Genomic DNA, 22,433 nt, shown 5'->3' on the forward strand with positions numbered 1-22,433 from the left:
TTTAAACATTCTTAAAAGGATATATGAAAATGGCATCCTGAAAAGAAAGATAAAAAACTAAAAGACAGGAACAGGAAGGTGATGGGTGGTAAGTTAGGTAAGTTCAAGAAAATTAAATGTACAGTAATAAAAAATTAATGTGAGAAATGGCAGAATGACACTAAAAATCAAGCCAGTCACCTGGAGATCAAGCTTGACAAGTTTTCCCAACAGAAAGGAAGGAGATGATTGGGAGAGGCATTTCAGAAAGAAAAATATTTCTGAGAAATAAAATTATGAAAAAGATATATTCTAAAACAAACAACAAAACTTAGGTGGGGAGAGACACTGGATTCACTTTTGTTTCAGACAAAAGTTAATGTCAAACCTTTGTTTGATACAAAAGGTGTAAGGAGAAATAAACACAGAAGCATCCAAACAGAAAAATAAAACCTATAAGGGAACAAAAATAAGATTGGTTGTAGTCTTCTGTGACTATGCCAGAAGACAACAGAATGGTATCAAATCTTTTCAAGGAAAGTGACTAGAATTTTATGTCCAGTCAACTTTGCAGAGCCACACAGCCAAAAAAGAAATGTGTGCGCGCGTGCAGGCTCAGTGGCTTCAATCGTGTCAGACTCTGTGACCCTATGGACTGTAGCCCACCAGGCTCCTCTGTCCATGTGACTCTCCGGACAAGGTTACTGGAGTGGGCTGCCATGCTCTCCTCCAGGGGATCTTCCTGGCCCAGGGATCGAACCCGTGTCTCCTGCACTGCAGACCGATTCTTTACCCACTGGGTCCTCTGGGAAGCCCTCCCCACTGCCGCCCCAAATAAATAAAGTTAATTTTGATATGATTCTTCTTCAGCTGGAAAATGTCTTCAAGGAATTTGTTTAAAAGAAAAGCATACAGGTGTGCTCCTTTCGAGCCCTCTTCTATCTGGGAATGCTTGCCCAGCAAGCACCCCCAGCAGCCCTCCCTATGCATTCATGCCCTGAAGTCTGTGGGACTCATCTGCACACTCCCGGGACTTGGCAGGCACTGGCTGTCAGTGAACACCAGACGGCAAGAGCACATGGAGATGGAGCGAGGAATAAAGGGGAGCAGAGCTGTACCGCCCTTAATCCTTCACCTGGTTTCCTCATGAAATTTAGGACTCTCATTGGAAAGTAAGGTGGATAAAATTACAGGTTGAAATCTTGATTTTATTTCAAAATGATAATCCGAGGCATGGCTCTGACCACTTCTGAAGGGCTCATGAATTAGAGAAACAGTTTCATGAAGGCTCCAGTCAGATCAAAATGATACCAATCAAACTTGTGATTGGTAGAAATAGCCTCTTTAATCATCAGGGATTTTAAAAGTCATCCACCCTGATTTCGGAGTATCATAAAAAGTAAAAATTACTTTTATTTTGTCATTTTTCCTTTGCAAATGTTTTTAGCAGCAACCAGGACTATTGTTTTCCTTCATTTTTATGACCATAGTATTTATATGTCTTTTCATTTTTATGACCATAGTAGTTATATGTCAACTTAAAATTAGAGAGGGAAAAAATCAAAAGCCCTTCAGTGGCTCTGCTCATCTGTAGGAGGCTCACATAATAGGTACTCATGTTCACGTTATCAATTCTACAAATATCAATAAAATAAGGTTTGTAAATCGTAAATACAGCAGTAGCAGTTCACACGTTTGACACGCTTTCACAAGGATTCAGTTGACAACAATAAATATAATTTCCCCTCTTTAAAACAAACAAAAAGGATTTATAAAGGATTAATTTACTTGGAGTTTATCAGCCCACTATTTTTAGTGTGCTCTGAAATAATTAAAAAGCTTGAAATTGTATTCAATGAATACTGGCCCATAGTTACATTTTTTTTTAAACCTGTCTTAAATACATACATCATGGCTTTCTATTGAAATCCTTAAATCTATAGGGATCTGTAGTAGGTAAGACTATATTAAACATTTTTTCCTCATTAACAATTTCATTAAGTTAAAAAAATCTGACATTTCCCTTAAATGTTAAGTCGAAGCCTGATCTATGCTGCTGTGTCCTGTGAAATGAACCTAATTTTCAAAGTGAATAGAACGCCTGAGTGGCCATTTAGAATGCGGCATTTTCCTTCCCTCATGATTCCTGCTGGGTCCTCTTCGCTGAGGCTTTTCCCTGAGTCATATATTTACTGGAAAGGCTACCTAGAGGAGGGGAAAAAACAAAACCCAACATAAATGAAACAGGCCTCACTTTATCGTAAACGCTATACAATTACTTCTTATGGTTAATTATTTACAGAAACCTCATACTTGTCACTTGTTTTGAATCAAGTCATCTGGCTAGATATAAAAAGGTATAACAAAAGCCTCGTCATATTCTTTCTAAACGCAGATGAGCTGCTAGAGTGACGTCATGTTATGACATGCATGCTCACTACTGGTACAGAGGCCAGGAGAACTTCTTAAAGCTCTGCTTTGCATCTGCAACCAAACAGAATAAACTCTAAAGAATTCTTTGGTCAGAAATAAATATCTTGTGTCATTACTCTGCAGACATGAAGCTGTGAATGGTGACATGGTAGCCATAACTTATTGATTTAAAAGAAAAAAAGGAAATTTATTGTATTTACAGCTGCAGGACAGAAATGAGGACTGCTAATTACATGCACACCACAGAACAGTTAATAAATTTTGTTTTGGAGTCAAAACAAATAGTTCAATGAAACAATAAAATTGAAAAATTCTTAAGTGATTACTTACAAGAAAGTAGTATCTGACAAAGGATATACACACATTGATTATACACATTTCAAACCAATGGTGGAAAGTATGGGTTGTTCAAAACTGGTATTTTGTCAAACAAGTAATTTTGGAAGGAAAGGGATAGAGAAGTTTCCTTCCTCACATCATACCTTTCCTCCTCACCTAATTTCAAATGAATTATAGAATTAAATATGAGAGAGTCAAAGTATAAGAAGTAGTGAATATTCTGGAGGGGGAAAGAGTTTCCTCAGTATACCACATTATGCTTTACTTATTAAAAGGGCTTTCTATTCTTAGCACTAAAGAAATTACAAATCCATAGAAAAAAGACAAATACTAATAGACAGCTGGTGAAAGAAAAAGCAACATATGAAAGAGAAAAAAAAGCATGTAAGTAGATAAAAATTAATCAATATCAGTGGGTAATCAAAGAGATGCAAAGTAAAACAAGGTATCAATTCTTAACCACTAACTGCTGAAAGAAGAGCAGGAGGACAGGTAGGTACACAGAAATTTTGCTAAAGGAATATTCATATAAACCAGAGAAACCTTGTAAAGCATGCAAATAACTCAAATGTCCAGAACTTGGAATATGCCTAATTATATTATAAACACAATAACATATTAGGTATGCAGAGAAGGATAATTAATAACATGAAAAATGAAGGTTATAAATCCTCAAGAATTTTCATTAAACTAAAAATTAATTAAAAAAACACATTTGAAAAACACCACTAATCAGATATGTATTGCCTCATTTTTGCTTATCTGTAAAATGAAGACAATAATACCTATCCCCCTTGGAGTTACTGTAAAGATTAAATACATTAATATAGGTAAAACAACCGAACAGTACCTGGCACATAGAAAGTGCTCAATCAATGCTAACTATTATCATTACATTGATGTAAAAAGATGGGAAGATTTTATCTCCAAAACTGAAATAATAGTTAATGCTCTAAAATGGGACAAGTATAAATGGCTTTTATTTTCAATTTGCCTAAACTATACTTTCTAAAATGTCCAAAGTCAACTTATTAAGTATGCAAACAAACTTATGCCCCCTCGAAAGCAAACTTTCCAAAGCAAGATATCCTGAGAGTCAACTCACAGTGAAAAATCAGTGATATGGCAGGAAGAATCAAAGTATCTATAGGTATAAATACCATATTCATACCACAGAGTGTCTATTGGTCAAAAATACCCGTCTGTGACATTCTAAACTGCATGAAGTACTGAGGAAAGGCTTTTCACTTAAGGGACAAAAATTTGTATCAGTACCTCATACTCTACATACAACCAGATAGAATCAAGATCTAAATAAGAAAAATAAAGTTTTAAAGCTATTAGAAAAAAAATATAGATGGATATCTTTACAACTTCAGGTGAGGAACAATTTCTGAAAGACAACCCTAAAATCATGAATCACATGTTCATGAAAACTAATCAGGGAAAACCAATCATCTATTTCAAAATTAAAAACTGAAGTGATGTAAGACAAGATATACTGGAGGAAAATATTTAGAATGTATATAATAATAATACATGGTATTCACAGCTAGTAAGCACATAAAAAGGTGCTCAGCATCACCAGAGTTAAAAAAAAATCCATTAGAACACCACAGTATTTTTTTCACTCATCATATTTGTATGAATAAACACTGTTGATATAAGTGGCAACTGTTTCAGCCAATGAGGGGGTATCTGACAGTATCTAACAAAGTTGAAAAGGCACATATACACATATGAAAATGCTCTACGACACAACAAATTGATTTCTCGGAACTCAAATCCTATACAATCTCTCAAATATGCTCAAGAAGACTCACACAAGAGTGTTCGCTACAACACTGCTTAACAGCAAAACACCAGACATAATCTAAATGCTCATGTACTAGGTGATGTTTACATAAAATATTTTGTATTCATAAGATGCAATACTGTAAAGAGAGACTAAATCCATATATAACATATATAAATTTCAAAATCATTTTGTTAGATATAAAAAATCAAGTTATAAAACATTCATATTATATAGTGAGTCATTTAAATTTAAAAATTCACCAAGGATATGTATATTAAAGGATACATATGTTAAAGGATACATATGTAAGAGTTTAAAAAAGAATGGGTACCTGAATTCTTATTAATAATAAATGAGTGAAAAGAAAATATGAAAAAATAAAGCCTATTCTCTAGTAGATGAGTAGTTGTTATATTATTTAGATCTTAAAAAATTTTTTGCCCAAATGTTAAGAAACCATTCTAATAATACTTATAGTTTTATTACTTATCACTTAAACATGTAACCCCCTGTGTGTGTGTGTATGTGTGTGTATATATATATATATATATATATATATATATATATATATATATATATGGGTGTGTGTGTATATATGTATATAAAAATCTCAACATACCTGAAGAAGCTTCATGTAAAAAAATTTACACATAAAAAGATAAAACTATGGGACTTCCCTGGTTCAGTGGTTGGGACTCTGTGCTTCCACTGCAGGGTTTGATCCCCTGGTTGGGAACTAAGAACTTGCATGCCACACGGTTCAGTCAAGAAAAAAAGATAAAACTACTATAAATAAAATATGAATTTTTATGTAATCTGGGGGAAGAACATGAAATTCTTAAAAATGTGTAAGCATGACTCGAAACTACCATAAAGTTGGCTAGATCAAACTACTAGAACAAGTGTATGCATGGCAAAATAAATCATAAATGAGGCTGAAAAAATAATAAACTGGTGATGAAGGATACTGTAACATATTTGACAAAGCATGAATAAATTTCTAAGTAGAAAGAACTAAAGACAAAAATGAATACTCAAAAATACCAAGATGTAACATGAAGAAATACAAATGAAAATGTGGGAAATTGTTAGCATTCAATGGTAATAACAGAACTTCAAGCAGACTGGCAAAAAAAGACTATTCTCAATGATGCAAGCGTGTGGGAAAATTGTGACTGACTCTGAAACTGTCCACAATCACAATGTGGCATTATTGGCATCACCATCAAAGTATGGTTACTTTTAAATCTATTATTCTCCTAAGTGGGATTTGTCCTGAGGAAATAACTAGACAAATATGCAAACTGGCGTTGCAGTGTTTTATATAGACAGTGGTCTTCCACCTTGGGTACATGGGATTAAGCTATTCCTGAACAGCGTAAGAGGACAAGTGGGTAGAGTTTTAAGAGAGCTGCCCACATGCTTCAATTTTTATCTGAGTTCTTTCTGAGAATGTCTTTGTGGACCAGGCTTTGGGGTGGTTCTCAGGAATCATACCACTTTCTCTTTACCCTTTCACAAGATAGAGAGAGAGAGAGACAGGTGTGTTCTAACCATTCATCTCTTAATGTGGCACATTACCCTAGGGTGAAAAAAAAAAACCCTTGGGAGGCAGAGAAGCACACAAAATGCTGGGATCTGTAGCAAAATGGGAATACATCTAATAAAAGCCCAAATTTTAGCTTTCATAAAATTGCACTGATAGCTGATGCCCATCAGAATAACTTCTGATGATACGATTTACGTGATTTTTTGGTGATTTGATTAAAAAGGAATGGAAACAACTGAGTGGCACTGCTGTGTCTCTTCCCCTCCCAGACTCCAAAACCCCTTTCTATCCCTTTTAATATGCCATTATAAAGACTAATGAGGCTTCACAATGTTTATGAAGTATAAAACAAAAAGATTAGGAATAGAAATGATTCACTGTTTCATTCATGCAGTAAGCAGTACTACTCCGAAGATAAATGAATGCATGGGATAAAAATCTCATCTAATTAAATGAAAGGCATTTTCAATAAGTAAACATAGGAAGCAATTTTTAATCAAAATTTGTAACATTGGTTTTGGTCAATTATATTCTTCTACCAACTATAAAAACAATTTAGAAGACATTTTTACACTTTGAGATTTAACAAAAAGCTGAAAAATTCAATTTATATGAACACTTTTGTGGGCCAGTCAATAAAATGCTTGAAATATATATGATAAAAATATATCATCTTAAGATAAAATTCCATGGAAGTGAAACAAAAGAATTCAAGGAGAAAAAAAAAGATGTAAAATTTCTGCAATAATATTTATATTTCATTTGATACATTTAAAAAGACTGATTTAAAAGTTTTGTTTTAAAAATGCCAGTATTTTTAAAAAAACCTCCAGAAATTACATGTTTTGCAACTACGATGAAAAACAGATGTCAACTTAAACACATACAAGGAGATTTATGGGTGGTTCAACATTTTGGGAGCGAGTATGCAAGCAAAAAAGTTTTGAAGACACTGATATAACAAATATTTGAAGAGAACTAGTTCCATTAATAAAGAATGGTTAAATACATAATGTATGTTCATATACTGGAATATCAAGAAGGGTATGAAAAACAATGATCTATATATTCACTGATAAGATCTTCCCATATATTCACTGAATAAAAAGTGCTTCTATTATTTTAAATTTACTGTCATAAAGACCACTGTGCTTTTGTTTTTAATAAGTAAGCTATAACATTCTCGTCAAGGAAAAAAGTATACATTATCATAAAGGAGAAAAGATATTCACCAATCTCTTATAGCATCTCCAATATTTAAAATTTCAAACCCTTGGATTAAAATGGAATAAACAAAGACACAGAGGTAGTTTCTTCTGAAAAATAATTTTCTTTCCAAAAAACAGTAGTGGATTAAGAAATAGAAAAATGTTAGTCTTGAGATTCTCCATACCGAACAGTTTATGACTATGGTTCTTCAATCTCCACATACTCTTCTTTCGTTAAAAGTTTTCATTATGTATTTGTCCTAGGAGTTAGACAGTCAGAGCATAGTTGGAGACTTTCTGTTAACTACAGCAATAAGAGTAGTAATAATTTATCGAGTGATGTGTGCCGGATACAGTGTAAAGGGTTTTACATATATGAAACTAATCCTTACAGTTGCCCTGTGAGCTATTAGCCCCAATTTATGGACAAGGAAACTGAGGCAGAGAGGCTCACTAACGTGACAGAGGTAACACAGCTAGTAAATGATTGGGCTGGATGTCAAACTAGAGTAAGTCTGACTTTAAAGCTCATGTTCTTGATCACAGTCCCACTCTTCTTTACTCTGTCAAAATGAGTCCACCTCTAATCAATAAAACTTACTGAACATCTAAGGCACTGTTAGTGTGTGTATGTGAGGGAGGGAGGAAAAGAGCAAGGAAACTTGTGGGATCTTCTATCTACTGCTGTCTCATTTGAGACTCAGAACAATATGCAGCTTAGTGGAATGGAGGAAGTATCAGGAGAGGAAAGAGAACCTGGTTGATTATTGGATGTGGGTGGCTGCTTTAAGCACAGCAGCCCGAGACAGATGGTGCTTTTGCCAATTTTATAAACGGGACACCTGGAGCTCAGAGGAGCTCACCTCTGTCTTCTAAGGTCAATTCAGCTATTGCGGAAGAGCAGGGGCTGTACACACTAGCAGCTTCTCCTTAGGAAACCACCCACGCATCACAGATAAATAGTCTGTGAAAAGAAAGAGCTTTCTGGAAACTTAATCCTACTTAATGTTGAGACATTTCACATAACAACATACATAACTTGTATAAATTTTTCATGGATAAATTTGACAGTATTAACAGTTGTCATTAACTTGAAGAGTTTATTAGAAAAGATAAGTTTTAACCACCTGTGATTTTTTTTTTTCCTGGTAGAAAGCAAATCTTATTTATTGCAATAACATTTTTTTTTCTGTAGTAAGCTTAAGTTTTATGGTTACTCAAAAGATTTATAAATATGTAAATCTTTCACTCAGAAGATAATTTACTGAAATCCTAGCCTACTGTCAATTGGTATTGCCATTTCTAGGTATATGTCTAACATCTGTACTTATCCCCCACTTAAGAAATTATATTAAAATTTTACTTTCAAGATGCGTAAAATCTTTAGCATAAGCAATGCTGACAGATGTCCTGCAGAACACCAAACGCCACTGGCGCCCACCAACCTCTGCTCTCAAATCATGCAGGTACTGTTCTAAGTGCTTTTACATAGATTTTGCAACAGTCCCACAAGATTAGTATTATTATTATCCCCTTTAACAGAAGAGGAAACTGAAGCAATGGAGGATAACATCACAGCTAGAAATCACACTGTGCAATCTGACGGCAAAAGCTGATATTCATAAACATCTTATCTTTGACAAAACAAATCTCAACTAAGGACGGACCAGTATTTTCTTAAGTAAAGTGTTCTGGAAATGCCTATTCGAGGCTGAAGCTTGTAAAAACAAGTCTTTTGGCTTCTTTACATCTGTTAACTATGTGACCTTCAAACTCTCAGAGGATCTATGGGAAACAACCCCACAAACTGCAGTGGAGTCTGTCTCCAATACACTTGCATTTGCCAAAGTAGCTTCCAAGGCAGCTTGTCAATCTCCTCCTCCATGTTTCATGGCTACTCCCACTGTCAATCAAATCCTCTCAGAACAGACCCCATTCTCATTTCACTCTATTTCATTTTCAGGGTTTTCCCAGTAGAACTTTTTTTATATTTAAGTCCATGCATTCCAATGAGAACAATTACAAAACCTTCCCAGGAAAGAGCTGCTCTTGCCTGTTCTTATACAATCTCCTATGTCTTCACCTTTCATGGATACCACGTTCCCCTTTTGGGTAAGTGTGACAATTCTTTGAAGATTTCTGTTTCTCTTTGGGACGTCCTACCTCAGTCTGATTGTAGAGAAACTTGATGCCATTTTGAATGTTTTTCCCAATCATTAAAAAAACACAACTGTAAAATATTCACGTATTATAAAAATAAATGCCTATTTCTAAGTAGATCATTTTATATACTTGAGATAATTCATCTTAAGAAGTACTTAAATAATTTAATAATTCAATTTATTTTCCTTGTTAACATTCGAAGTAGAGACAACCAAATGCCCTTCGCCTGGAGCTTCCTTAGCTTTCCCAGGGTGAGACCACAGCGCCCTGGCTTATTGCAGCCTGGGCTGGCGACAGCAGGGAAGAGCTCTTATCTGCTGCGGAGCTGGGGAGGCTGCCGAGGCTCTGGGAGCACTCTCTCTCAGAAACTGACACCTGATTGGAGAGATGGCTTAGCCTCTTCATTCTTTATAACTAACACAGGCATCTCTCCAACCTACAAGCAAACATTATTTGCACCTTAGCAGTAACATACAACACGTAAAAGCTGACCACAAAATAGGCGGCTTGTTTTACATTATATATAAAACTGTCAGGTTTTATCAATGAAGCTTTAAAATTTCCAAAACTTTTCTCACCAACTATACAATCAATTTAAAAAGAGTACACATGCTCTATTTCTTTTAAACAATTTCCCTTCTTTAATCCTACTTTATTGAAAATTAGAGAGGGGAAGAGAAAGAGATATTAAACAAAACTAGTTAAGTGTCTAAAGGCCAGAGGTTTGCATCATGATTTATAGTTTCATGTCCTTAAAAAAAAAAAAAGCTGAAAAAGTGATTCATTATATGTTAAAGTTACTTTGATTTTTCTTTTACTCTTCAAATTTCTCCCTTCTATTTCAGGATTAAAACTACTCTTGAAACACCAAGAGAGGCCTTCATAGCATCCTATTTTCCCCTCCCTTTTAGCATCTTTCCTTGGGCCTGGGGGGACTGGGTAGGGATGGGGGCCCTGGCACTATGCAGCCATAGCTGAGGTCAGGTACCCTATAATTCTTCCAGCACTTCTCAGCACAACTCCCTACAATCAGGTTTTTCTGCCCCCTATTTCAAAGAAATGGCTCTTTTCAAAGTCACAGTGAGGGACTTCTGTGTTGCCAAATAAAATGCAGCATTCTCAGTCCTCGTTGAACAGACCTGTCAGAAGCAATTTGCATAAAGCCAACTGCCCCCTCTTTGAGGCACTTTCTATATTAAAACTCCATTAAAAGATCAAACTTGCTGCTTCTCCATCCCCACTGTTAAACATTTTTTTCTGGGGGTGTGTTTCTGTCTCCTTTATTTTGCCTAAGCCTCTACATGCTTTTCTCTTTTCTATCTGCATGTATTTCCTACGTGACTGCAGTCAGATCCAGGGCTTAACTATCATCAATTACATACTGATCATCCTCAAATTTGTATCTGCAGATGGGACTTCTGTTCTAAATGCCAGGCTCCTTCCTATCTCTACTTGGCTATTCAATACCTCTACCACAATATCCAGCAGGTCTCTTAAAACTTACACATTTAAAGCTGAACTCTATTTCTCCCCATAATCTGTTCTTCCTCATGGTTCCTCAGCACAGGAAATTCAAACTTCACTCTTCTAGCTGCTCAGGACAAAAAATCACAGTGTCACCTCTGAGTCTCAAAATCTCACGATTTTCTGTCATGTCTTATCATCCAACTCATCAATTATCATGTCGGTACTACCTTTAAAGTCTCCAGGAGATGAGCAGACCTCACTTCCTCCATCCCTTCCACCCCTGTCCAAGCTGTCCTCATCTCTCCCCTGAACTACAGAAGGAGCCTCCTTGTTGGTTTTTCACCCTTGCCTCCTCAGCAGTCATAGTGAACCTTTTAAGACAGTTCTACCACTCCTTTGCCTCCAACAGCTGCCCCTCTCATGTAGAGAAAAAAACCCATCCCTGCCACTGCTGAAGGAGCTGTGTGACCCACAGTCGTGTACCCTGACCTCAGCTCCAGTTACCCTCCTCTCCCTCATCCGGCTTAGTGTCACCACTTGGGACAAAACTGTTTTCAGCTCTGTTGTAAGAGTCTAAATCCAAGTTCTTGACTTGCGTCTTCCTTTTACTTTGATTCTTTGCTGAAATGTTACTTTATCAGAGGCTGCCTCCTTCCCATCATTCTCTTTTCCGTTTCCTTCTTTATATTTTTTAACATCTGTCGCCACATGAAATATGTCTGTGTCTTTTCTGACAAGAAGGCAGAGTAAATGAGAGAAGGGGCTTTTATCTTCAGTATTTAGGCCCACACCCCACACTTGGAGGGGGCGGGTGGGTGGGAGGTGTAGCTTAATATTTGTTGAAGGAACCAGAAAATAAGTGACATAGTTGAGACAGAGTGTTCAGGCCCACAATTACTTTCTTTGGTGGCAAATAATCTCCATGAGGAGAATACACTGCTGACAAGACAGTGGCAATTTCAAAGCAGAAACAAAAAGTGTAGAAGAGGAACAAATAATTAGAGACTATGGTTCCCTATGGTTCCTATTCAAGGATGGTATAATATAAGAATCACCTAGAACATTTAAAAAGAAAAACAAAAACAGGCTTAAGCCTAACCCTCGAAGAATCTGATTTGGGAAATGAAGGTCGAGGGCAAGTGTATTTTTAAAAGCTCCCCAAGTTATTCTGATGTCCAATCGCTGTTAAAACCACTTATTCAAAGGAAGTGCCTCAAAAGGCATGTGGTACGCTATGCAGTAAATAAAACAACACACATTTGTTTTTTTAAAAAGCCCACATACCTGACTGGGGACTCAAAAATATAGATGTTTTTTGTTGCTTTTGGTCTTCATGTAAAAGCACTGCCTAAAAAACGAAATAGACTGGTTTACAAAGTCGAAAGGAACAGCATCTGAAACAGTCTGAAAACTGTAACCAAATCCAAGGAGAGCTGAAATTAGGCATGTGGGTGGCAGAACTTTGCAAGTTAATCGACAAGCAAGACACATCTGCAGGACCCCGAAAGGCACGCCGGGCAGCCGGTGCACAGCAAGCTCACCGCACACGGCACCTCAGGCAGAGCGGAGGAGCCACCTGAACTGCCCAGCCCCTCCCGAGCACCTGGCCCAGAGCTGCTCGTACTCAGAGTGTTTGCGGGAGAGGCAGAGACGGGAGGGTTTCCTGCTCGGGTCTGAGCTAGGTTTACCTGAACAAATGTGCCAGCTGGTCTCAAAGGGTTAGGTGAAGAAGGGGATCCAAATACACAATCTGATTTAGACAGACCTGAGAAAGAAATGAGCACTTTTTGTTCCTACTTTAAACTGAAAGCAGTGGCCCTGTTTCAAACTTTCACAGAAAGATTTTCTGTTGAGATGACAGAAGCTCTACTCAAATTATTATGTGGACAAAATTCTAATGTATTAGAAGAAATGAAATGGAAGAACATAATCTTTAGACAGAAGCTGATTATTTTTAATTGCTATTGGAGGAAATTCACCATACTTTAGCTCCACTCCTCTTTTAATTCCTTTTACTGTGTGTGTGTGTGTTAGTCGCTCAGTCGTGTCTGACTCTTTGTATACCTATGGACTGTAGCCTGCCAGGCTGTTCTGGAATTCTCCTGGCAAGAATACTGGAGTGGGTAGCCATTCCCTTCTCCAGGGGATCTTCCTGACTCAGGAATTGAACCCAGGTCTCCTGCATTGCAGGCAGATTCTTTACTGTTTGAGATACCAGGGAAGCCCTTCCTCTTTTTGTTTTACATTATGACTACCCGATTTAATATGAAAACATGGCAGTCTGAAGGAACCAAGATTCTAGTGTTTTCTGTACATTTGATAATACCTCATCCGTGTCCCAGGACATTCCCTGTCCCTCTTGATTGGCTGCTAACCTCTAGATGGCCAGGATCATTGCTCTATGTTTTAAAAATTTTGGTAGGATCTTAGTTCCCTGACCAGGGATTGAACCCAGGCCCACGGCAGTAAAAGTGCCAAGTTCAAACCACTTGACCGCCAGGGAATTCCCTATTTTTACTATTTTGAGAGCTTTACTTATTTTATTTACTCCACTTACTACTGGCAACTTAAAACTTGCTACGAGCTAGTAAGAAGAGATCCATCCAGCCGGGGGAGTGCAGGAGCATCCCTGCACCACTTTGCTGTACCAAAGAGGAAGGCAATGCCCATGTACTTCCTGCTCTGAGTAAAAGCAGATAGTGAGCTGTTCTGAAGGGGAGCCTACAAAAGGAATTTTGATGAGACTGTATTACATTTTATCTATATATACTGTTTACAGTTTCCTCATCTGTAACTGAGGATATCAAAATAATACCACAGTTAATGGGGCTCTGGTGAAAATTAGACGAGTTTACCCATGTAAAGTACTTAAATAGTGCCTGACCCACTGAAAGTGCTCAATGAACGTTAGCTATTGCTTTTAATTTCTTTTAAACATTTTACCCTTATAATTATAACATCATTTTATTCTGCTATATGTCCCTTGTGAGGGCAATAAAAGTTTGAATTCCTTAGAAGTAGGACAAGCTGAAGCTGTAAAAACATTTCATAAACATTTACACTGTATTTTAAAATTAATAATAAAACAATTTAAGAACTTTTTATATAAAGCTCATTTAAAAAAATAAGGATGGCTGATCTAAACTTTCCTATCTTAAAAAAAGAGATACTATATTGCTGATATGGTATCATAAAGTGGAAGAGAGGTATCAGTGTTTCCAGGAACGACAAGGACTAGAGTGAGTATTTTAAGGAAACTTTCAGTGCTGACGTTTTTTATGCTGTCCATGAACACTTAACAGTTGAGGACATGAACAGAGTCACTACTTTAATAAAAAAACATTATTTCTCAGGGTTTCATTTTTATGCTAAATAAATTTCATCCACTTTCACAGGTTTTTTCTGAGAAAAAACTGAGAGTGTATAAACTGCCTTGTAAACTGTAACTTACCCTCCCCTCTCCAAGGTACCCTTACTTTTAAGTCTGTTAAAAATACGCCCCAAACAGATGCTTCACCCATTTCATAGAAAAAGCAAATTAAGATCCAACAACTTACAGGGGCAAGATCTATGGATGATGTTCAACTATAGACAGAAAATACTTTCTTCCTCATTGTAAGAGTAACATGCTCACTGAAGGAATGATGAGATGCAAAGGGAATTGTCTGCAGTAGAGGCACTGTTAACTCTGTCACCCTTCTTCTACTCCCCTTTTTAGCTGTGAGCACATGTGTTTACACAACAATGTAAGTGGCTCCTGCACACAAAGTATGGTGTCCTGAGATCACTTCAGCTATGCCTACCCATGGCTCTTCCATTTCAGAAATGTACATAATATAGTTGGGAAAGCTCAAGTAAGTGGTAGCTTGTTTTCTGGTCAATTAGGTCAGCAGTCCCTAACCTTTCTGGTACCAGGGACCAGTTTCATGGAAGACAATTTTTCCATGGCCTGGGTACTGGGGGATGGTGGACGGTGGGCAGGGCGGTGGTAGTTCAGGAGGTAATGACAGCCATGGGGAGTGATGGAGAGCAGCACACGAAGCTTCACTTGCTCACCCACTGCTCACTTCCCACTGTGCAGCCCTGTTCCTAACAGGTCACAGACCAGTACTGGTCCATGGCCTGGGGGGTGCTGGGGACCCCTGTCTTAAGTTACATTTTTTAAGTACTGGGGATTACTAGGTCTTCAATTCATTGATAATCTTATCTGAAAAGTCAACCAAACTTATCCGAATCAACCAGACTGACAAGCCTCTTAAAAAAACCAGGAGTAAGTGTTTAAAAACACATAGAGAATTAGAGTAAAGGTGGGGGAGGTGGGTTTACCTTCTGAAAAACAAAATCTTATCCAGTAAATAGATCTGTACATATAACTAAAATAGTTAAGAACCCTAAAAAACAGATTTCCCTTGAGATGTGAGTGCAAACATCAAGGCATGATGGGCATCCATACCTGAAGAGCCTTTAAACTGAGGGCATTCCTTTTTAATGTGCCCTTCTCTTCCACAAATAAAACAACGTTTTTCTCTTAAGTCTCTGTCCTCCTGTCTCTTCCACTTTTCCACTGGTGGCCTGAGGATTTTTTCTCTCCCTGGCTCAGCAGCTGCCCTCAATGGCTTGGCTTTCTGAGGTGTACACTGCATGGGTTTATCTTCTTTTGTTGATACCTCTCTCTCTGTGTACTTGTTTTGAATTTCTTTATCTTCTTTGCTTCTTTTGTCTTTGTTCTCGGGGTATCTTTGGTTCAGGGTATCTTCCTGATCTCGCCGTCGCCTCACTCTGTAGAAGATATAATACTAGTAGGAAAAATCTGAACAGAAACCTAACAAAGTATTAAGACCCCTCCAGGTTAGGAGACAACTAGATACAGAAGGCATCAGAGGGAAAAATAAGAATTTAAGTCCATCTTCTCTATTAACATATTTTTGACTGGGGGATTTCTGCAGAAACTATCACCTGTGGCATTAATACGTCTCTGGTTAATAATGTGTTAAAAAGTACCCTCAGAGCTTAAGGGTGTAGTTGTTCATTTTCACAATTACTCTAATGCTGTGAAACCAGTTTTTGCAATTAGCGGAACTCCTTAATACCTACTCTGGTACTGATGTTATGAAACTCAAATTATCTTTGGAATGATTTCTTAAAACTTTCTGGCCCACTAGGGGTTGCTAAGAGTCGGACACGACTGAGTGACTTCACTTTCATTTTTCACTTTCATGCATTGGAGAAGGAAATGGCAACCCTCTCCAGTGCTCTTGCCTGGAGAATCCCAGGGACAGGGAGCCTGGTGGGCTGCTGTCTATGGGATTGCACAGAGTCAGACACGACTGAAGTGACTTAACGGCAGCAGCAGCAGAATTCTTTACTAGCACTGGAAACTTGAGACATAAAACTTTAGGTTCACAATGGAACAATGGTTAGAAGGAGCTTTGTGCTCTTAAATTGTCAAAATTATTTTTTCCTTTCCCTACAGAATCAGTGGCTATTATCTGAATAAAAAATAAAAGTAATAAATAAGAGCCTCGAATTCCAGATGGTGATTTAAGTACCATGTTTTTAAATGAGAATATTATCATCCACTTAAAAATACCACGACCACAAAACATGTCCCAAGCAAGCAACCAAAAACATCTCCCTCTGCTCTCCTGAAAACATTATCAGAAGAAAGCATGATGACCAAATCGAGTAGGTCACCACAACAATTATTAAGAATTAAAATGAATACAAGTGAAGGGTCCTATAGCACAGTACAGTATTACTGAGTCTAAATTCCCACACAGTACACCCCAGATATTGTGCATCAGAATATAACTGAGATCCTAAAAACAAACCCATTTTACTTTTCAATGACTGAAATGATTCTGGACTTCTCACTGCTGTAAAATGGAAGAATTTCAGTTTCCTCTTCTGCTCTTCCATCCTTGTTGGACAGCGTAATAATCAAATGATCAAGGGGTGATTAGGGATGTGCCCAAAATTAGGAAAAGGGATGAGGCCTGGAAGACTGTCTCCTGTACACTCAAGTTAATCCTAGCTATCTGACTTAAAGCCAGGTTTTAAATCACTTCATTTTCCTTGTAAAAAATCTCAAAGTTATCTGAGAACTTCTGGGTTTAATATAAGTTTATTTCCTGGTACAAGAGAACCTCATTTGAAAACTGGTACAGTAAGAAAATAAAAACAAAACCACCCTTTTGAATGTTCACTTACTTTCTCCTCATAGGACAGTCCTTCATGAAGTGTCCGATTTTCCCACAAATGCGGCAACATCTATCATTTGGGGCCAGCTCTCCTTCAGTTAGTACATCTGGATCAAAAAAGTACTCCTAGCAGAATATAAATACATAAAAACCTAAACTACTAATATCAGATCCAAACACAAAAACTAACCAGTATCAATCAGGGATCTTATATCTCAACACTGACAAATCATTATTTTTAATAATTATTATTATACTGTTTAAATCCAAAAATCTAAAATCACTAAGAAGTGTAATTCAGGATAGGTTTACCTGAATTCATTTTGGTTCATTCCTTTTCACCGTGAAGAACACTTTAACCCTATCTTTTCCCTCAGCACAACTCTAAACAAGAGCATTACATATGCCTGTGAGTCAGTTTCCTAGGACTTGGGGAAAACTGCGGCCAGGTACAAAAACTTCATTTTCTCATAAAAAGAAAAGGCTAAAACCTAAAAAGAAAGAAGCTATGTGTTGCTTTGCTGTGGCTTCTGAAGCAAAGTATCAGAGGAAAGGAAAGACAAGGGCCTGGATTCTAGCCTCCTTACCACTGAAATGAAGCTGGGTACCAGCAGAGGTGGCATCACCTGGGGGTTTGCACGACATGCAGTATTGGGCCCCACCCCAGACCTCCTGAATTAGACTCTGCATTTTAACAAAATCCCCAGGTGGTCTGTTAGAACAAGTTTCAGAAGCAGGGTATAGAAGACTGCCACAGTAATATCTAGCAAAAGCTAGATGCAGAGATGTGATAAAATGCTGAACATGCTTACACACCTGATAAGGTTCATTTAAAAAGTCTTAATTAGGAAAATTAATGCAGGAGAAAAACCCCTTTATTTTTAACACGCAACACTCTAGTTCCTAGCCCCTTCCCTTTTTTCTCACTGAAATGAATTTTTATAATGTAATTTTATTTTGCTTTTATTGAGTGTGGTTCCATAAAAACCTGAGTATCAGGTTATATGAGGACAGATTTTTAGCACAGGGAGCACTATGTCTCTCCTAGCTTCATTAAGGTATTTCTTACTCTTTGCAAGCAGACTGGAAAATTTAGATTTTCCTAAATCTAGGAAAATCCACCCAAACTTCACTTCTGGCTATCTCTCCCCATGCTGCTGACAAATGGCTTCAAAATAGCTATGTTTATGAAAAGGCTTTCATCGTGGCTAGACTCACCAAACTTTCGAGTATTTAGGTTATTATTGAAGTAATGTATACAAATTAGGTGCTTAAAAGGTTTTTGGAACTGGTTTTTTGGTATTTCCAACAGACACTTACCATTTTTGAGGGGTAGTCCTTTGGAAATCCTTTGACTGGAATCCCAAATACTCTTCTCCCATTAATAAATGCTTTCATTATAAAATTTGTCACTAGAAAAAAAGAGTAAAGTCTCAATTAAATGGATTAACAGGAAAAGAGAAAGCATTATTATTTAAAAACAAAGCAAAACTTACTTTTCCTGGATAATCCGGCTCCAAGATTATGATTCAAATCAAATGGATCTAAGTAAAGAAAATTAATGAAAACAAAAAAAGGATAAATAGGAAATACCACTATTTATACATTAAGTGAAGTCTATATAACAAAAAGAGTTACATACTTAAAAGTATTAAAATGAGTGCCTTTTTAATGAGCTTCAAGTCTATAATACAGCTAAGTGCTATATATTTCTAAATATATGGAAAGTTTTTCCCTAAAAGTATCCATCAAAAATTAGGATATTGCTTTATATCTGAATTCTTAAAGAGTCCTTCATATTATGAGAAGGCGCTTCATTTTGGACAACAAAATACTATTTGGAAAAGACATTTAAGTCTGATATCACCAAATCATACTAGTTTTAGAGGCATATAGAGGACACAAATACATTTAAAACATTCTACCACTGAATGTTCCTGCTAATTAACAGCCTTACAAAAAATCATTTTGGAAAATACATTTATTGGGACTTCCCTGTTGGTCCAGTGGTTAAGAATCTGCCTTCCAATGCAGGGGACTAAGATTAGATCCCTGGTTGGGGAAATAAGATTCCACATGTTGCAGGGCAACTAAGCCTGTGTACCACAACTACTGAGCCCACTTACTGCAAGTACTGAAGCCCTAGAGCCCATGCTCCACAACAAGAGAAGCCACCATAATGAGAAGCCCTTGTACTCTCTGCAGCTGCAAAGTGCCCTGCAGTCTCCGGAACTAGACAAAGCCTGTGCATGGCAACAAGACCCATGCAGCCAAAAATAAATCTTAAAAACAAAACAAAACAAACAAAACAAAACCAAAAACAAGCAAAGGGAAAACAAAACAAAACCTTTTTTGAGGATCATCTCATTACTTAAGAAAATGGAGGATGTATACAGTACATATAAGAAGAGTAAAGAAGTAAAAAGAGGCATCCTTCTGGTTGTCTTGCTATGCTTCTAATGTACAGTAACTGGGGTATACCATTTGGGATTTAGACCCACTATGAGTTTACTGGAGAAAAGCACCCTTCACTCAGTTTAACCCTATACTAATAATTGCTATAAGGTTACCTTTCTAGTAGGTTTGGTCATGCTTTCCTCTGGTGACTTTATGTGTGTGCTACATGGAAGTGTTTTTGGTGTTTGCTTGGTGTAGCAGAGATGCTACAATATTAGTTACTGTATAAACACTACAAACTACCACCATTGACATTTCTCGAAAAACTAGTCAGAAGTCTTCCTTCTAAGACAGCCTATTACTAATGGCTCATTTATAAATAAAGTTAAAAGCAAAACGTAATGAGGCTTCAAAAATTAAAAAAAAAAATTAATAATTGGCAGACCGTAAGAATCCACTGTGATAATGGAAAGGTTTAAGACAAAGTTCTGTATTTAGCTATGGGATACTAAAAAGTTATAACCATAGCCACAATCCATGGTCATCTGAATTTAATTTTGTAAGTAGTCACTGTATTTTAATAATGTCAATAAGCAGAAGTAATGACAATAGAACATCTAAAGTAATACATTATTTAGGTGATAACAGTTGAAAAAATTATAAGACTAAAATCAACAAAACATTTCAAGCATTTTCAATTCCATTTTTAAGCATTTAATCTCCATTTTGTCTTTAAAATTAAAATCACACAAATTGATCACTTACAGGTGGAATCTAAAAAATAAAACAAACAAATGAATGTAACAAAACAGAAACAGACTCACAGATATAGAGAACAAGCTAGTGGTTGCCAGTAGGGAAAGTGAAGTGTGGAGGGGCAAGATGAGCTATGGGATTAAGAGACACAAACTACTATGTATAAAATAAATAAGCAACAAGAATATACTGTACAGCGCGAAGGATACAGCCAGTATTTTATAATAACTTTAAATGGAGTATAATCCATAAAAACACTGAAACACTATTGTGTACACAGGAACTAGTATAACATTGTAAATCAACTATATAAATCAATACTGAGCAACCACTGAAAGTAATTTGGTGTATAGACAGAATAGAGGATCAAAGTAAAACCATTCAGTGTAAAAAGCAAGTCTCAGAATAATGACCACAAACATCTAAAAGAAAAAAGTGTATGTATATATAAATTTATCTGGGTACATACAAATATATATAAAGTCAATATAAAAAATCTACAAAGATAAAAACAAAAATCCCCCAAATTGGAAATAAACAATCAAATACAAACACAAATGGCCCAGGAATCCTAGCATTCAGCATGGGCAAACTAAATGACAAATTTTTGAAGCTGGCTTATCTCTACAGCAACCTTATTCTGCAGAGCTTGTTAAACAAAGATAAAGGACTTATTATGGTGAACAAAGATTTTTGGATTTGTAAGAAACCCCACACGAAGGCATCAGTCATTAAAAAAAAAAAAAAAGGAAACAGATAAGTCTGCCTGACATGGACAGTAACGGGGCAACTGCTAGGCGCATTCTGATTAGTGGCTCATGGTGGCGTGGGAAGAGCTCTGCAAGGACCAAGAGTACCCTCAACAGTTCAATCCCTATATTCTATTCAGTTTTAAGTTAGATTTTATTAGTACCTTCAATAACAATGTATTTTGATGTCCACTGTTTCTTAAAAGTTGTAAGCAGACTTTTTCTCCTGATGCTAATTACATGTTCTTTAAAATCAAATTCCTCTGTGTAGAAACGAAGAAGTCCCAACCATAGCTGCCCAACAGATTCTGTATTTTTTCCATATTCTGGCCAATAGTTGGGCTAGAAATAGAAGGAACAAGAGATATCATGCTCTATAGTAAAGTGTTAATAGTCATTTGTATCTTAGGGAATAAATCTGGATTTTAATTAACTAGAGTTAAAATATATATAAAAACAATTATAAAACTTTTCTATTTTAAAGTATCATTTACATGAGTTTATTAATCTGTACCCTATGACCCAGAGACAGAAAGTGCTCTGGGTTTTAAAGGTCAAACCTCAGAATGCATGTCTGTGGAAGAATCTAGAAATAAATTTTAGAGCCTTGGTGACACCTAGTTATTATACCTCTGTAACTCAAGAGTTTTTCTAAATTCTGTAGGAAATCACAGAGCAAATTATTTGTTCATTTAGAATAAAGCTACTTAACCTTTTGAATTATTAGTCAGTAAAGAAGTCCTGGATACAGTCCCTAGAAACTCACCTGGCTTAAAAAATATTTTCAACTTCAAAGGAATCATCTGTATATGCTAGTTTTTTTTTTTTTTACTATCACAATATAAATAAATATAACAAGTGATAATATAATTGTTGACCATCTACACTACAGCACAGTATAGCTAACTTTCAGTCAAGGATGTAAAAAATCTTTACTATTAAAATACGTACCAGTTCATCTATTTGATCAAAAAAATAAATATTCCAGCCATCAACAAATATTTCAGGTTTCTTTTCACCTTTGTATATCTGAAATTAATTTTTAAACTATTAGTATGGATTACAAACTTAGCGCATTGATACAAAAACTTGTAGGAAAATAGTAAAAATTTTAACTACAGAACCACAGAATTTTAGAGAAGGAAGAGGGCTCAAAAATCATCCAGCTCTACAGATGACAAATACAATTTCCTTTACTAATACCTCTTGAAGAACAGGAATAACTGGTGGATTCCTCTGCTGGAGAAAATATAGCACCATGAGCGTATATGCGTATGACGATAAGCTGCCTCTAGAAGCATCGCCAATATCGCACATCTGGGGGTAAGGAAAAGGAGGAACAAAGGCAAGATCACCAATGTCTTCTGCTACACTTGCAGCTCTTCTATTGTCACT

At 36.5% G+C, this 22,433-nt stretch overlaps 1 protein-coding gene across 11 annotated transcripts in view; it reads right to left on the reverse strand.

Moving 5' to 3' along the window:
* Nucleotides 1–1,166: 1,166 nt before the first annotated feature.
* Nucleotides 1,167–22,433, reverse strand: part of TUT7 (terminal uridylyl transferase 7) — a 58,698-nt gene continuing 37,431 nt past the window's right edge. For 3 of the 11 annotated variants that reach the window (XR_003512341.1, XR_003512342.1, XR_003512344.1), the window contains exons 20-28: nt 22,242–22,355; nt 21,990–22,067; nt 21,203–21,380; nt 18,633–18,680; nt 18,457–18,548; nt 17,147–17,262; nt 15,390–15,715; nt 12,221–12,701; nt 2,149–2,184 (exon numbers count right to left, since the gene is read on the reverse strand). Coding sequence is in view for 6 of the 11 variants with exons in the window: in XM_027550159.1 (XP_027405960.1) it covers nt 10,978–11,060; nt 12,221–12,284; nt 12,625–12,701; nt 15,390–15,715; nt 17,147–17,262; nt 18,457–18,548; nt 18,633–18,680; nt 21,203–21,380; nt 21,990–22,067; nt 22,242–22,355 (1,176 nt within the window). In the remaining 5 variants the exon portion in view is untranslated. Of the gene's footprint in view, nt 2,185–6,567; nt 11,061–12,220; nt 12,702–15,389; nt 15,716–17,146; nt 17,263–18,456; nt 18,549–18,632; nt 18,681–21,202; nt 21,381–21,989; nt 22,068–22,241; nt 22,356–22,433 lie in introns of those variants that run through there. The other 8 variants (XM_027550159.1, XM_027550160.1, XM_027550158.1 and 5 more) reach the window with 8 other exon arrangements.

Source organism: Bos indicus x Bos taurus, chromosome 8 (genome assembly GCF_003369695.1).
Source record: "Bos indicus x Bos taurus breed Angus x Brahman F1 hybrid chromosome 8, Bos_hybrid_MaternalHap_v2.0, whole genome shotgun sequence".
Taxonomy (NCBI): Eukaryota; Metazoa; Chordata; class Mammalia; order Artiodactyla; family Bovidae; genus Bos; species Bos indicus x Bos taurus.